General features: G+C 37.6%; 1 protein-coding gene across 2 annotated transcripts in view; it reads right to left on the bottom strand.

Moving 5' to 3' along the window:
* Positions 1-8,862: 8,862 nt before the first annotated feature.
* RpI135 (RNA polymerase I subunit Rpl135) overlaps positions 8,863-14,525 on the bottom strand; it is a 164,906-nt gene continuing 159,243 nt past the window's right edge. For both annotated transcript variants that reach the window (XM_067083406.1, XM_067083407.1), the window contains 2 exons: positions 12,295-12,459; positions 8,863-9,677 (listed from right to left, as the gene is read on the bottom strand). In XM_067083406.1, coding sequence (XP_066939507.1) covers positions 9,384-9,677; positions 12,295-12,459 — 459 coding nt within the window. In that variant the 3' untranslated portion in view covers positions 8,863-9,383. The remainder of the gene's footprint in view (positions 9,678-12,294; positions 12,460-14,525) is intronic.

The raw sequence follows: 14,525 nt of genomic DNA on the forward strand, positions 1-14,525 counted from the left end.
TCTCTGACCCCGGACCCACTGGTATGGGCGACAGGTGCCATGTTGCAGAATTGGTCAGACCTGGACCTCTAAGCCTTCCTGCCATTCAACATGGTCAGGGAAGTGCTGAACAAGTTTCGATCGCACTCCAATGTGACAATGAACCCTGATAGTTCGATTCTGGCATCGAAAAGAATGGTTTCGGATCTTTTGAGTCTTCTAGTGGACTTCCCAAGGCTACTTCCGAAAAGTCCACATTTACTTAGACAACTGCACTTCAGGAGGTTCCACATGGGTTATCTGCTCTTGCACTGACAGGCTTCAGACTGTCCGGAGACTTGGCAGAGAAAAGGGCTTTTCAACAGCGGCTGCAGAAGCTAACACTAAATTTAGCGTCCATCCTCCTCCAAACTTTACCAATCTAAGTGCACAGTCTTTCACAGATGGTGTGCCCATCATAACATCTCATCTTCTAAGACATCTGTAACAGATATTGCGGATTTCCTTTTCTTTCTATGAAGTTTCAAAGGGCTCACTCCTTCCATGATTAGAAGATACAGAGCTATGCTCAGTTCTGTCTTCAAGCATAAAGGATTAGATTTGTCCTCTAAAAAAAGATCTCTCTGATCTCATTAAGTCTTTCAAGACTTCCACACAACCGAACAGACACTGTATTGTGGAATCTCGATGTAGATCTTAAATGGGTAAAGGGCCCTCCTTCAAGCCTCTTTTAAGAACCTTACCAGGAAGACCCTTTTCCTCGTTGCTTTGGCCACAGCCAAGCATATTAGCGAACTTCAGGCCAGCGACAAACAAGTAGGATTTGCTCAAGGCAACGCTATTTCCACTTTTACACTTCACTTTCTGGCCTCGCTCATTCTTAATTAAGAACCTTATGGATTTCCTCGGACCAGAAGAGGAAGAAATGGTTCTCTGCCCAGTTAGGGCTTTGAGATATTACTTGGACAGGACTGCCAGAGTCAGAGGACCATTGAATAATCTTTGGTGCTCAGTCAAAAAACCTTCCCAGGCCATCTAAGAACACACTGTTGTTCCTCCTTTGAGATCTCATTACGGAGATGCATGCTGGGATCTGAGAGGACATTCTGCTGTCCTTTAAGATCAAAGCACAGGACGTCAGGGCAGTCACCACCTAGCATGCTTTTAAACACAATATGTCTCTCCTCAATTGTACAGGCGACTTATTGGAAGTTTAAGTCCATTTTTGCTTCGCACTATTTACATGACATTGAAACAGTGTATGATAATTGCAGTAACCTGGGACCACTATCGATGGCCGGCACGGTATTGGGGAAAGAAGCATGGGAAGCATTCCTTCCTATCCATAACCTCTTTGCCTCGATGTGAGTGTCAAGTTTCTGGAGAGTCTGGGGGTACTAAGTACCTGGAGTGCCCACCAGTTTTTAGTGGATGGGTGGTGGTTTTTAATTTTCAGTGTACTGTACGTGACAGCATTGTCTGTTTATTGTTTTCTAGTACTGCGCCCATGGTAAGGGCACCTGTCTTTTAGCTTTGCAAGCCATCGGACTTATTTCTTTACTGCAAAGCCACACTTTAAGTAGAAGCACCCCATGGCTTTTACGCCACACCACTACGGATTAGGAGAGCACCGACCAGAGGCAGTAATCACCTGGAGTAGCTCCATAACCAGGTACAGGAACAACAAGCATTGAATCAATGCTAGCAAACCTTTACTGTTTAAAATTCTGTATCATTACTAAATGGTTTGGAGTAGGATGTGTCCATGTATCCCACCTCCTGTCAGCATGGGATCCAAGAATGTAATTACTTGGTAAGTTATATAAAATGACATTTTTGTAATAAAGTTTTATATATACTTACCACGTATTTAAATGATCAGAGCCCTCCCTCCTCCCCCTCATGGACATAAGGGCATAAATGAACTGAGCCCTTTTGCTTGGTTGTTCCCTAGTGTTCCCCTATAGTGGGCAGGGCTGTCGCCAACACAAAAACAATAGAAGAGCTGGTGCGGCTTGTAAATATTGAGCTGCTACAAGAGTGGAAATAATAGCAATGTAATTACTCGGTAAGTATATATAAAACTATTTTATTAAAAAAATGTCATGTTTGTGGTTAAAATAGTAAAATTTATTTAGACCTTAACAATAAATGTTGTAAAAAATTATTTACATAGTCTTCCGGCACATATGGGCATGTCAAAATTGAAAATTCCAAACCAATTACAGCATATGTTTCCATACTTTTCCTCTTTCCAAGAGTGCCATGAAATGCAAAAAAAAATACATCATTCAAGCACGTAAATACTGATGCAATAAAGTTCCTAAAGAGTTATCTAACTAAAAAAACTGTAACACCACACTGTAAACAGTGAATGAGAAGAAAATTAATTTTGAGACAAAGGAAATTAGTAGGATTTAACAACTTTTGGTTCTGAATTCACAATTTCCACACAGTAATGAGCTACAATAAAGCAGTTCGAACGATGTCCAAATAATTTTATAAAAATACTTGATTCCCATAATACAACTATATCTTTGCTAAACTGTAAAAAAAAAAAAAGATTCAAAATAAATATCAAGGTGCTTAAGGAAAACTGCTTCTTCTCAAGACAGGTACTAGTAAAATTAAGAGTTCGTTCCCTGCAGATGTAAAACATTATGAGTTTTATCGTGCCCTAATTTAAATAAGCATTTGCCCAAACAATTTTGAAGCAAGCTGTAACATAATGGTGAACCGTATTTTGAGCTTAACAAGCGAGCTGCAGTGTTTTGTTAGACTTATGTCAAAAAGTAATTCCTGTAAATAGAGTTGGAGTATTTTCAAATAGGATTTATCGTTCACTTTGACTCCTACCCTATTCACATTTTTAAAAATTTTCTTTCACTGAAAGAAAACTTGTAATGCTATAATTTGTCAATCAAAACTGTAACACCACCAGTACTGGAAGCCAATATTCCTTAAAATTTTCTTTCACAGAAAGAGTTATAATTTTGCCAATCAAACTGTAACACCACCAGTTTTCCACAAACTTGTATGAGTTAATTCTTACCTTATTCCAACCACTCAACATATGTGGTGTAACACTGCTCTTTACATGAAAAATTAATACTGTAGGTATGACGTAATGACCTTACTTCCAACAGAATTGCCATCTATAGTAATTTCTGAATATCTCAATACTGTATATAAGACGCTAAATTAACTGGTACACAATAATCTTAAATAACACAGATAAGTACATTCTGTAAAATATTCAGGTAAAAATGTTCTGTAAAATACTCAGGTAAAAATCCTAGGTAATCTTCAAAATTTCATACCTTCAAAAATATTTGCTTCCCAGCTGAGAGATGAAAGATGACAAATTTTTAAATCAATTTGTATTTTTCCTGGGTATACAAATTAGAGCTTTGCACATAGGAGTATCCATCAGCATGAGGTTAAAGCTGGCAAAAAGATGGCCTTGAAAGACAGTTCTGTCTGAGGCTTCTCTCAAGGGCTCATAAAGTGCTTGGGTTAGACTATGAAGGACAAGTCACATCCCACTCTGGGGGATGAACTTCCCCAGGAGAAAAAGATTTCAAAACTCATCATGAGCATAAACAACTCTACTGATGAAGAGAGGTTCATACCTAACAGTCCAAAGCCCTGACTAAAGACCGAGCGACAGCATTTCATCACAGTGACTGAGAGGAGTTTGTCTTGGCAAACGAGGAAGACCGCTACCCAGTGAACAGGTCAGACCACAGAAACCCATTCTAAACACCAATCACACAAGATGGCCCACTTTTATTGATACAAGTTCACAAAGGAAAGGTGGAGATACCCAATAATCTCCCTTACAGTCCTGCATGAAAAGCAGGATATGCCAAAGGAGCCCAAAAACAAAGAGGTGGAAGAGCAGCATTGGTGCTTCTCCCCATTCCTAGCCTGGGTCAAGCATTCCTTGAACACTTGAAGACAGGTTGAGGCAGGAAGTGTTGCAGTCACAGCAGGAGGAGGAGCAAGAGCATCTCCTACTGGACGAGGCGGAGGAGCAGGAGCATCTCTTACTGGATGAGGTGGAGGAACAGGAGCATCTCCTACTGGATGCACTACTGCTTCTAGAAGGTTAATTTCCTTAACAGTGGCAGGATTCTCCTCCTCCTTAGCCAAGAGTAAGTGTTCAGGAACGCAGTGAAAGGTGGACTCCCTGGGATGTTCAGAGAAAGTTACTTCTGCTGGTATTTGAGTGAAGATAACCACATACCTCGAACTTCAAATGAATCAGTAGGAGTAGACAGAAGTGGGGTACATGGGTTGAGGTTACTCTAGAGAAGAGCTCAGGCCTGGCATCTGACTTGTAGTTTGAGGAGAGAGAATGGCAGGCACCCTTCCTTTCTTGTGTGATTCCCCCTCCTGTGGACCAAGGAGGATTAGGTGAAGAAGACTGGGGAAAACCAATAGCAGGGGGTGGAAGAAAAGAACTCAAAAAGGTTTAGATGAGTTACCCTGGGAGTACCCCCTTTCAAGGAAACTGGCAACCATTTCCATCCTTTTTTCTTCCTCCTACCAAACCTCTCCCATCAACAAGGAGACCAACCAACACAACCCTTACAGAGGGAGAGGTGAGAATAAATCTTGACCCTACAATACCTATGTGGAGCAGTACCAATAGGGGATATGCAGCACTCACACAAACACTCACACCTCTCAAAAAATAAAAATATACAAAAAGACACAAGCATGCAATTACTGTATTTATGTGAAAAAAAAAAACACTCAAAAGTTCAACAGCAGCCTAGGAGACAGCAAAGTGAGACATCTACACCATGGGACAGGCAAAGAAAAAATGCTTAGTAACTTTGGGTGAGCGACAGGTATTCCCCCCCCCCTTGTACCCTCGTAACTATAGCCGATTCACTTAAGGTAGATTCTTAGGCCTACAAGACGTTTGTTTGGCGGCCTCTGATTGGCTGGTACTGGGAGGTATGCAGCTCGCCCACAGTTTCATTTTAACGTCTGTAGCTCAGAAAACTTGCAACATGTTTATATTTCCTCATTCACCTCATGTTTTGCACAAGATAGGAAAGTTTTGGTCATACCATAGGACTTGGTATTAATTGTGCAACTAAATCATGACTTCCTGAAATCAGTAAGATAAAACACAAAGGAATTACAATGAGTAAAAGTGAAGAGAGAAGCATTTCATTCTTTATACCTGTTTTTACATATGGTCGGATTTTGCATCATTCATGCGATCAAGATAAAATAAAACTTGTGTTTTCATACAATAAATTCACCCTGAATACGCTGGTGCTTTCAGATTTTAGATGTGTGTGATATGTGAAGAGAAAATGAAGAATATGTCTTATTATGTTGCATCCGTACTTGACTCAGTTTGAATAGTGCCAAGAGACAGTGATCAGCGGACTGCGAGACACCTTTGGACGCTGGTCTTCGCAGCAAGAGCGCCCAGGTGCCGTTGAAAGTTGCCAACTAGCGATATAAGAAGTTTGCAGTTTCAACAATATTTACCGCATTATTATGTCATTATACATTTTCCGTAAATAAATGCACAGAATTCCCATTATGACTGTCGAACACTTTAACTCCAATATCATATATGTCCGTATATATGGACTGTGGACATGTCTGATAAGGAAAAATGAAAAATCAGATGGATGCATCTGGTATCGTTGGAGATCTAAATATTGGTGGGTGCGTGCGGCGGGAAATTCAGTCCAGGGAAGAATTTGAAATCTATGAACAGACTTCGCACTCTTCAAATCATCCGAAGCTTTAATCAGGTTGGTTTTAGCATTGTTTCTAATATTCTTATATTAATATATTTTCAAACGAAAGAAATATCAGAGACTAATTTGAGTGATATGAAATAATGATCTCAGTGGAGTAATAAACAACAGAACTAAGAAGGATTATTTTTCTTTTCAGGCTGTTATTAAACAATAAAGCAGATGTCTCGAGATGACAACACCATTTGTCGCACTGTTTCCAGATTTGCAAGTCAAGCTTGCAACATTATCATGAATGTTCATCGTTACTTCAGCTCACAGTGGGGAGCAGACTCAAGAAATGAAGTATTTGAGAAGACCACCAAAGCTGCAGGAATACCAGCCAACACAGTGAAAAAAATCAAGCGACAGTCATCTGAGTGCGGCAAAGGGCCCCTTCTCTTCACATGTATACCCCAGGAAGAGGATTCGAGTGAAGGACAAGGTGGATAGTTTTGAAAATGAATGTATTCGAAATGAGATTTTGTCTTTTTACAAGAGAGGAGAGCTCCCAACGTTAGATGCCCTGCTGGAAAAACTGAAAGAAGACCCGGTAAAGTTGAATGGTGGAAGAACAACGTTATGGAAAATTGTGAGAGGGCTTGGATTCCGAGATGAGTGGAAGGGCTATTTTAATGGAACATGATGATATAGTGGCAGCGAGAACTGAATACCTACGGTTAATTGAATAGAATAGGAATTGTAGTCCATCTGAACGTATACCTGAAGTATTCCTGGATGAAACTTGGATAAACCAAAATGAATGTGTAAATCAATGCTAGACAATGGGTGGAGGCAAAATAGAACCCAAACTTAAAACTGGAAAGGGGTCCAGATTTATTGTGTTGCATGCAGGGAGTGAGAAGAGGTTTGTCAAAGATGCGCTATTGTTGTTTCGGTCAAAAAATAGTGCCAAAGGGGACTACCATGATTCCATGGACCATGAAAGATTTTTAAAGTGGTTTAAGGAACAACTATTTCCTAATATAGAAGACAGATCTCTCATCATAATGGACAATGCCTCCTACCACAGCAAAATGGAAAATAGTGTGCCGACAAACAGCAACAGAAAAAGTGAAGTCATAGAATGGCTCGTTCCAATAACATCACCCATGACCGATCAGCATCAAAGCCAAAATTGCTACAGCTTGCTAAGCGTCACAAAGAAAACCAGAGTTATGTGATAGACCAGATAGCCCGTGCAAGTGGTCATGATGTGCTCAGACTGCCACCAGTTTAACCCCATAGAACTTATATGGGCTCGAATAAAGAGAGATGTCAGAAAAAATAACTCTAATTCAAGTCAATCTCTGAAAACTGTTGAGCAGCTTACGAGACTGGTGATAGACAAAGTTACAACAGAAGACTGGAGGAAATATTCTCACCATGTCAAGAAATTTGAAGATGAGTATAGGAGTAAAGATGTTGCTAGAGAGCATATATATGTTTGAAAGTTTTGTTATTGACACTGGAGATGACGAAAGTGACAGTGATGATATTGTATTAGAGATGATGACACTGACAGTGGTATATCTCTAAGATTTTCCATTTTGTCTTTAAAAAGGTGTTGACATAACAGTGTATCTATAATTTTCATTTTTTTAAATAGGTGTTTGCATAACTACAGTATATTCATGAGTTTCCTTTTTTGTTTGAATGTATAATGGCATAACAATGTATATCTGTTTGTAATTTCCTTTCATTTGGTTTCAATATAGAACGGAATAACAATGTATCTGTAAAATTTTTCAATCTTTTTGTTTCAATAGGTAATGGCATGACTATATGTATGATTTTCCATTCAATTTTTTTAAATACAGTAATGTTAATGACATAACAAAATATGTCAGATTTTCTTTTCTTTTTGTTCATATAGATAGCCTAATGACACTATCAATGTAAGCCTACTGTATATGATTTTATTTTGTTTTATGACATAATACATCAGTATGAATTTCCATTCTTTTTGTTTAAATATATAAAGCTATAACAGTCTTCCGATTCGTCTCATTATCCTACATGCGCTATATAGTGATGCAGAGGTGTGGGAACGTTTACGGGAATTACACTTACTCAGATATGAATTAAATGATTCAAGAATAATGAATTATCTCAGGAGTAAACTAAGCAAATGTTTCCTCAACATTGTTGTACATGGAGTATATAAAGGAAATAAACATTCTGGTGAAAGATTATTCATTTTTTTCTATCAGATATGTTCAGACATATGGACATATATGATATTGGAGTGAAAGTGTTCAACTGTCATAATGGGAATTCTATGCATTTATTTACAGAAATTTTAATGACATAATAATACGGTAGATATTGTTGAAACTGCAAACTTCTCATATCACTAATTGGCAACTGTCAACGGCGCCTCAAAGCTTTCGCTATTTGCAGATCACCGTCTCTCGGCACTACTCAAACTGATTCAAGTACGGATGCAACATAATAAGACATATTCTTCATTTTCTCTTCACATATCACACGCATCTAAAATCTGAAAGCACCAGCGTATTCAGGGTGAATTTATTGTATGAAAACACAAGTTTTATTTTATCTTGATCGCATGAATGATGCAAAATCCGACCATATGTAAAAACAGGTATAAAGAATGAAATGCTTCTCTCTTCACTTTTACTCGTTGTAATTCCTTTGTGTTTTACCTTACTGATTTCAGGAAATCTCAATTTAGTTGTACAATTAATACTGAATCCTATGGTATGACCAAAACTTTCCTATTTTGTGTAAAACATGAGATAAATGAAGAAACATAAACATATTTCAAGTTTTCTGAGCTACAGACATTAAAATGAAACCGTGAGTGAGCTGCATACCTTCCAGTACCAGCCAATCACAGGCCGCCAAACAAACGTCTAATAGGCCCAAGAATCTACCTTAAGTGAATCGGCTATACCATCTCTGGCTCACACTGGAGGATACTCCTATAAAAAAGGTTTTTTTATATTTCTGTAGGAACAAAATCTAGTTGTATTAGACTTCACATTGGGCAAAATTTGCTTCAAAATTTAAGAGTCTTATTAGGCTTACATTTGGGGAAATAAATTGTTTCAGAATCTAGGAATTATTATCTTCAAATAAGATGTTATAAAAATAAAAATGTATATTTTTACCTTCTGAATCTTATGTAAAGCATTAGGTCACAAATGCTATTTCTACAGACAGTGGTTGAAATTATCAGTGCTATATTGTACACAGCTAAATTCAGCATACAGGGGAAGGAGGAAACAAACATAAGAAAAAACTAAATGATAAATTTAGCTGCTTACAATGACAAAAATCAAACAAAATGCCAACAAAATTTTTTCCCAAGGTATTTCATTCATCAATATCATAGACTCATAGACACTGAGCCACAATTGCTATCCTTTACAGTCACAAAAATTAAAACTTAATATCAAAAACTTGCCAATACAATTCTCATTAATAACTAGTAGTGAATCTGACACCACAGGACAACATAAGTATTGGTATCACAGCAATTACTGAGCTTCTGAGGGACACTGTATGGCAATTTACACATCCTGCTCTTGTATGAGAAGAAAGCAGCTAGTACCGCAATAGAAAGGTCATTACAACTAACTGGGAGGCATGTTACACATCCTGTTATTCATCAATTCCATTCTCTATACAGGAATTATTCATATCCCCATTCACCAACACTTGTGGATGTTTTGAATTATTCTCCTCAGGTTTCTTTATACCAAACTTTGTACTGATGCCTATAGATGCCAATTCAGCTATCAGATATTTAAAGGCATAAGGCATTGTAACCTTATGCAAAGTTGCAGATGGTCCACAGAGTGCACAAATTGGTAGCCTACTTCGAATGTGATACGTAGTCTCCTCCAGTTTTATAATCGGCGACATAGACTCTTGACACTGCTCACATATCCATTCCTGCAATTAAACAAACGTCCACTATTAAGATGAATCTTTTAAGTGTTTTCTGGTTTACTTTATCTAAATTCTTTTGTAATTTACAATGGCGAAAAATGAAAAAATTCTATCTAAACCTACACCATGGTATAGTAGTAAGTGACAGGAAAGTCATCAATTCCATGGACAAAGAGTCAGAATGGTGTTCTCGCTTAGTCTTTGGACTGAATGACCAGAGCAACACTGGTCAAACCAAAGGTTAGGAGGAATGGTTTCCAAAAATTAGATGATACATTTAGTAAGCCTAATTATGACCTCTACAACACATGGTGCTGTTCAATTACTCACAGGACCTAACAACATGCTCAACTATAAGATAGCCAAGAACTCTCACAAGAGCGACAGCTGGTGATGTAAGGAGTAAATTGTTGGGATGAACCATAGTTAAAAGTCACAAAAATGAAGGAACCAAAAAAAAAAAAAAAAAAAAAAAAAAAAAAAAAAAAACGAACAATGGATGGGAAAGAATTTTTTAGTTGTCGGAGATAGAAAACAAAAACTATTTTAGTTTTATTCCACCCAATTGATAATGTGAAGGCCCAAATCCTTCTATCAACTGTATTACTGAATGAACTAGTCACAGTGTGGATGTACAATAAATGTTTTTACATCAGCTCTTCCCTTATGAGGTTAGGCACTGAGTTAGCCCTTTGTTGGCCGACTCGGTTGAGCTTCAGACTGTCACTCGATGGGCCGGAGTTCAATTCCCGCGGCCGGCTGATGAAGAGTTAGAGGAATTTATTTCTGGTGATAGAAATTCATTTCTCGCTATAATGTGGTTCGGATTCCACAATAAGCTGTAGGTCCCGTTGCTAAGTAACCAGTTGGTTCTTAGCCACGTAAAATAAGTCTAATCCTTCGGGCCAGCCCTAGGAGAGCTGTTAATCAGCTCAGTGATCTGGTAAAACTAATATGTAAATAAATAAATAGGCACTGAGTTTAATTTACTTTCTTGTCTTGTGCATTTTATACCTGAACTCCCCATCAAGTCTGGGTCTTAATCAAATACCTCTTTTCTAAACTTTCCTTCAGATCTTTATCTTGCTGCTTCCATATCTACTACTTTTCTGAATGTTCCTCAGTCCTCATCAAATCTTCAAATATCTCAATCTTTCATTTGGTCTATATTCTGGCTGCTGAACAAGTTATCTCTCAACAACTTCTCATTTGTAATTTAGTCTTCCCAATGCACTGCCACCAAATCCTAACATTATGTAGTCACACCCTTTCAAAATTTTTCCATTTCTTTGTCAGTGCCCATGTTTCCACTGCACATAGTAATTCAGGCCATATCAGGCAGCAGCTACCCTCTTTTTATACCTTCTACATCCCTGCTTCACTCTCCAGCTTGAAGGTCCACTTTTGTACAAAGTTTGGCTTGACATCCCTTCAACTGTTTAGAAGGTGGACTTTCATAGTAGAAATGTACAGAAAAGGAGGGGGGAAAACATATGATCTAGTTAGTGAAAAGATTAGATAAGTGAATGACAAAAAGAGAAGAAACAACAACAGATACTAGAATGCAAAAGAAAATAAAATTCAGGACTGATTTTTTGGGTTTGAAAATTTTTTAACAGTAAGAAATAAAAGCAAATGTAGACTTCATTTAATCTCATTTTAATACTGTATGTAAGAGGGTTTTTCTTTTTCTCTCATATTTAAATTGATTTTTTAATGAAATCCCTTCACCACTTCTTTCCAGCTTATCTCAGAGTGGGAATACACTGTTTCTCAGCTTCATTATAAGTGGCTGTTTTAAAAAATGTGATCATGGAGACTGGTTTGGCAAATTTTTTATTCCATAGCATTTCATTTACAATACTCTTATGAGAAAACCATCATATGGATAAATAACTACATACCAAGCAACTTCATAGGAAGGATTGACTGTACAGTAAAGTACTAGTATGTTGTTACGTTAAGATAATTCTCACACTGAATTCAAAGTAAGTTTTATCATTACAGTACAGTATATTATTTTTCTAGCTTCCAACTCATGGCTGTTCAGTAAATTCATACTAACTTTGAAAATCACCATTATTACATGTATTATATATTTTTGTTTAGAAAGGAAGCAGACCCTCTCTTAAACATGTTCTGTTAAATACAATGGCAGTATCAATCAAATTTATTTTACAATGAGTCTTCAATTAGACAAAAGCTGGCCAACGTTTTTATGTCTATGAGAAATTATACAAAAGCTCAAAATTCAGCAACTGGCCTTAACTCCTGTATCATTTTTCTAAGGCATAATGTGAACACTGGCCAGCTTTGTCTACACTAGTAATGATGAGAAACAAATTAAAGTTAGAATTGAAAAGACTCAATATAAAATCAATCTGACTGACATACCATATTGTTTTTATTACTGTATTTAACTGCTGTTACCTAATTTTTAAAGACTTGATTCTTACATTCAACGCTTAAATTTTTGTTCATTTTTATATCATACCACCTATGGGTTCAATAAATTATATAAACAGTTGAGAATTTTTTGCCATAACAACCCCTTGCCAAGTCTTTATTAAAAAAAAATATATACGTACTGTATATTTTCTAAATTAATATGAGAACATACCTCATGACGATCTGAACATCCTAGCAGCCTGTCCTGCAACATGTATGAAGCCCCATGAGATATTAGACAATCACGTTCCATTTCTCCAAATCTTATAGCACCTCCCTTTTTGCGTCCTTTGATGGGCTGGCGGGTGAGTACATCAACAGGACCAGTTTGTCTTACCTGGAATATAAATGGGTTATATGCAATATGGCATCCTTTGGGGCCTGGGATAACAATATTAATAGTTATATCAATACATTGTTTCAATAAAAATTTTTAAGTGATTACATTCAAATTTTGTAAAAAACATGTTTTAATACAGTACTATGTTCTGGCTATTATGCATGATCCTACCCCAGATTTTGGTCAATAAACTGCTCCATGATAGTTTTTATTCCCTAGTTATTAAAACTAATAAATTTAACTTTTATTAAGTTTTATGTGCAGGGTTAACCCTCGCTCCTAAAATGGCCACCTCCATGTAAACAAAGTACAAATGGCTGCAATATAGCATATTTCTCTCATTTTATCCTTCCTGTATCCTTCATCCTCTACTGCCCAAATGTCTTGTGTTCCAGGTTGCCGCAAGAGAGAAGCTGCAAAGACTAGAAGTATCTACCTCAAGCGGCAATCATATTGGACCCTGAGGAGCTCTGGCCTCCCAAGCTCAGCCGCATGCACCTGGGGTTTGTCCTCACAAGTGTTTTGGCTCTGGTAGTGAGCAGATGTCCCTTCTTCTCGCTCAACCACTCCGCAGGTCTGCCAACCAGCACCCCATGTGTGATGGGCCTCAGTTCAGGATACCCATATACTGGATCAGTGATTTGGACTTCTACAGTAAGCCTAAGACTTGAGTATTCTGGTGGCCTGTTTTTCCTCCTACTGAAGTATTTCTTGACTTTCGTTAACAAACCCCCCAAAGTCTCTCCCATGATTTACACATATTTCTCTCTCTCTCCATTCATCAGTAAAGCCTCCTTTTGTTCCCCTAGTCGATCCTTTCCTCAGCCTGCCACCCATCATTTGCATGCTTGTCTAATTCTAATTTGTGAGCAGTGCGATATAAGTGAGTTTTGATTGGCTGTGCCATTCGTGGGCACGTTGTTAGTCAGGGAATCCGCAGCATTCCAAGTGCATGATATCAAGGCTTCAATTCTTGCCAATCCCACAGTTATTTCGACACCTCTCTCTTCCAGAGGGATGCCTTTATTGTGAGTGACCAAGGAAAAGTTCTGCTAGCCCTGCATTCATCTGGACCCATCCACATGCGATGAAGAATTTAATCTTTTACAGCACTGCTGAATCTTTATAATTGTAGCTTATTTATTATTAATTATGTGTGGCCCTAGTATTAATTTTTAAACTACTGTTATTAATTATTGAGTAAATTTACTAATTGTTAACCAAGTATAATTATGCCTTGCAGTAAATTGACTAAAAGGAGTACCAAAGGTTAGTAATCATCTTTCCATTTTCCTCTCAGTCACTTGTATTACTGTCAGGCATTCCGTTGCTTGGCCAAGACTGGTGAGTAACATAAGAAATAATACTTTTCATTTTACTGTAACCTTTACCTTTAGAATACTTTACTATGTTTGTACGAAGGGTTTATGTTCTGGAAGTTAGACATAGGGAGGCATGGTTTACAATGCTTTTTTTCCAGCAAATTAATACATTTACTGGATTAAATAATTAAAGGTACTGTTAGGAAACCTAAGCTAAAATAACTAACGATAAGGACAGGCAAAATTGGATAGCAGGAAAACTTTGGAGGAATAAAATTATTATATTCTTACAATAAACAAATTTTGTAGTATGGCAATACAGGCATGTAGAAAGTAGCAAAACTGACAGAAATGTTATGGAGCTAAGAGGGCCAAGACTTTGAACTTGTTAGTAGTTGAGGGTATTCTGACTTTCAGTACCTACAGAATCACAGTTGAGGGCATTCTGACTTTCAGTACTTACAGATTCACAGTTGAGGGCTACCTACAGTATCACAGTAGAGGGCATTCTGACTTTCAGTACCTACAGAATCACAGTTGAGGGTATTTTGACTTTCAGTACCTACAGAATCACAACACTGGATTTGTTCTCAACGTATATGATGGCGTGGGAGAAAAAGTAAAAGCAGGGACAACCATGGATACAAGACTGGCAAAAATTTCCATAAAATTTCTCCAATATCATCATAATGGCCCAAAGGACTACATATATAGATATACAGATGATCTTGACAACACAAT

Source organism: Macrobrachium rosenbergii, chromosome 40 (assembly GCF_040412425.1).
Source record: "Macrobrachium rosenbergii isolate ZJJX-2024 chromosome 40, ASM4041242v1, whole genome shotgun sequence".
Classification (NCBI taxonomy): domain Eukaryota; kingdom Metazoa; phylum Arthropoda; class Malacostraca; order Decapoda; family Palaemonidae; genus Macrobrachium; species Macrobrachium rosenbergii.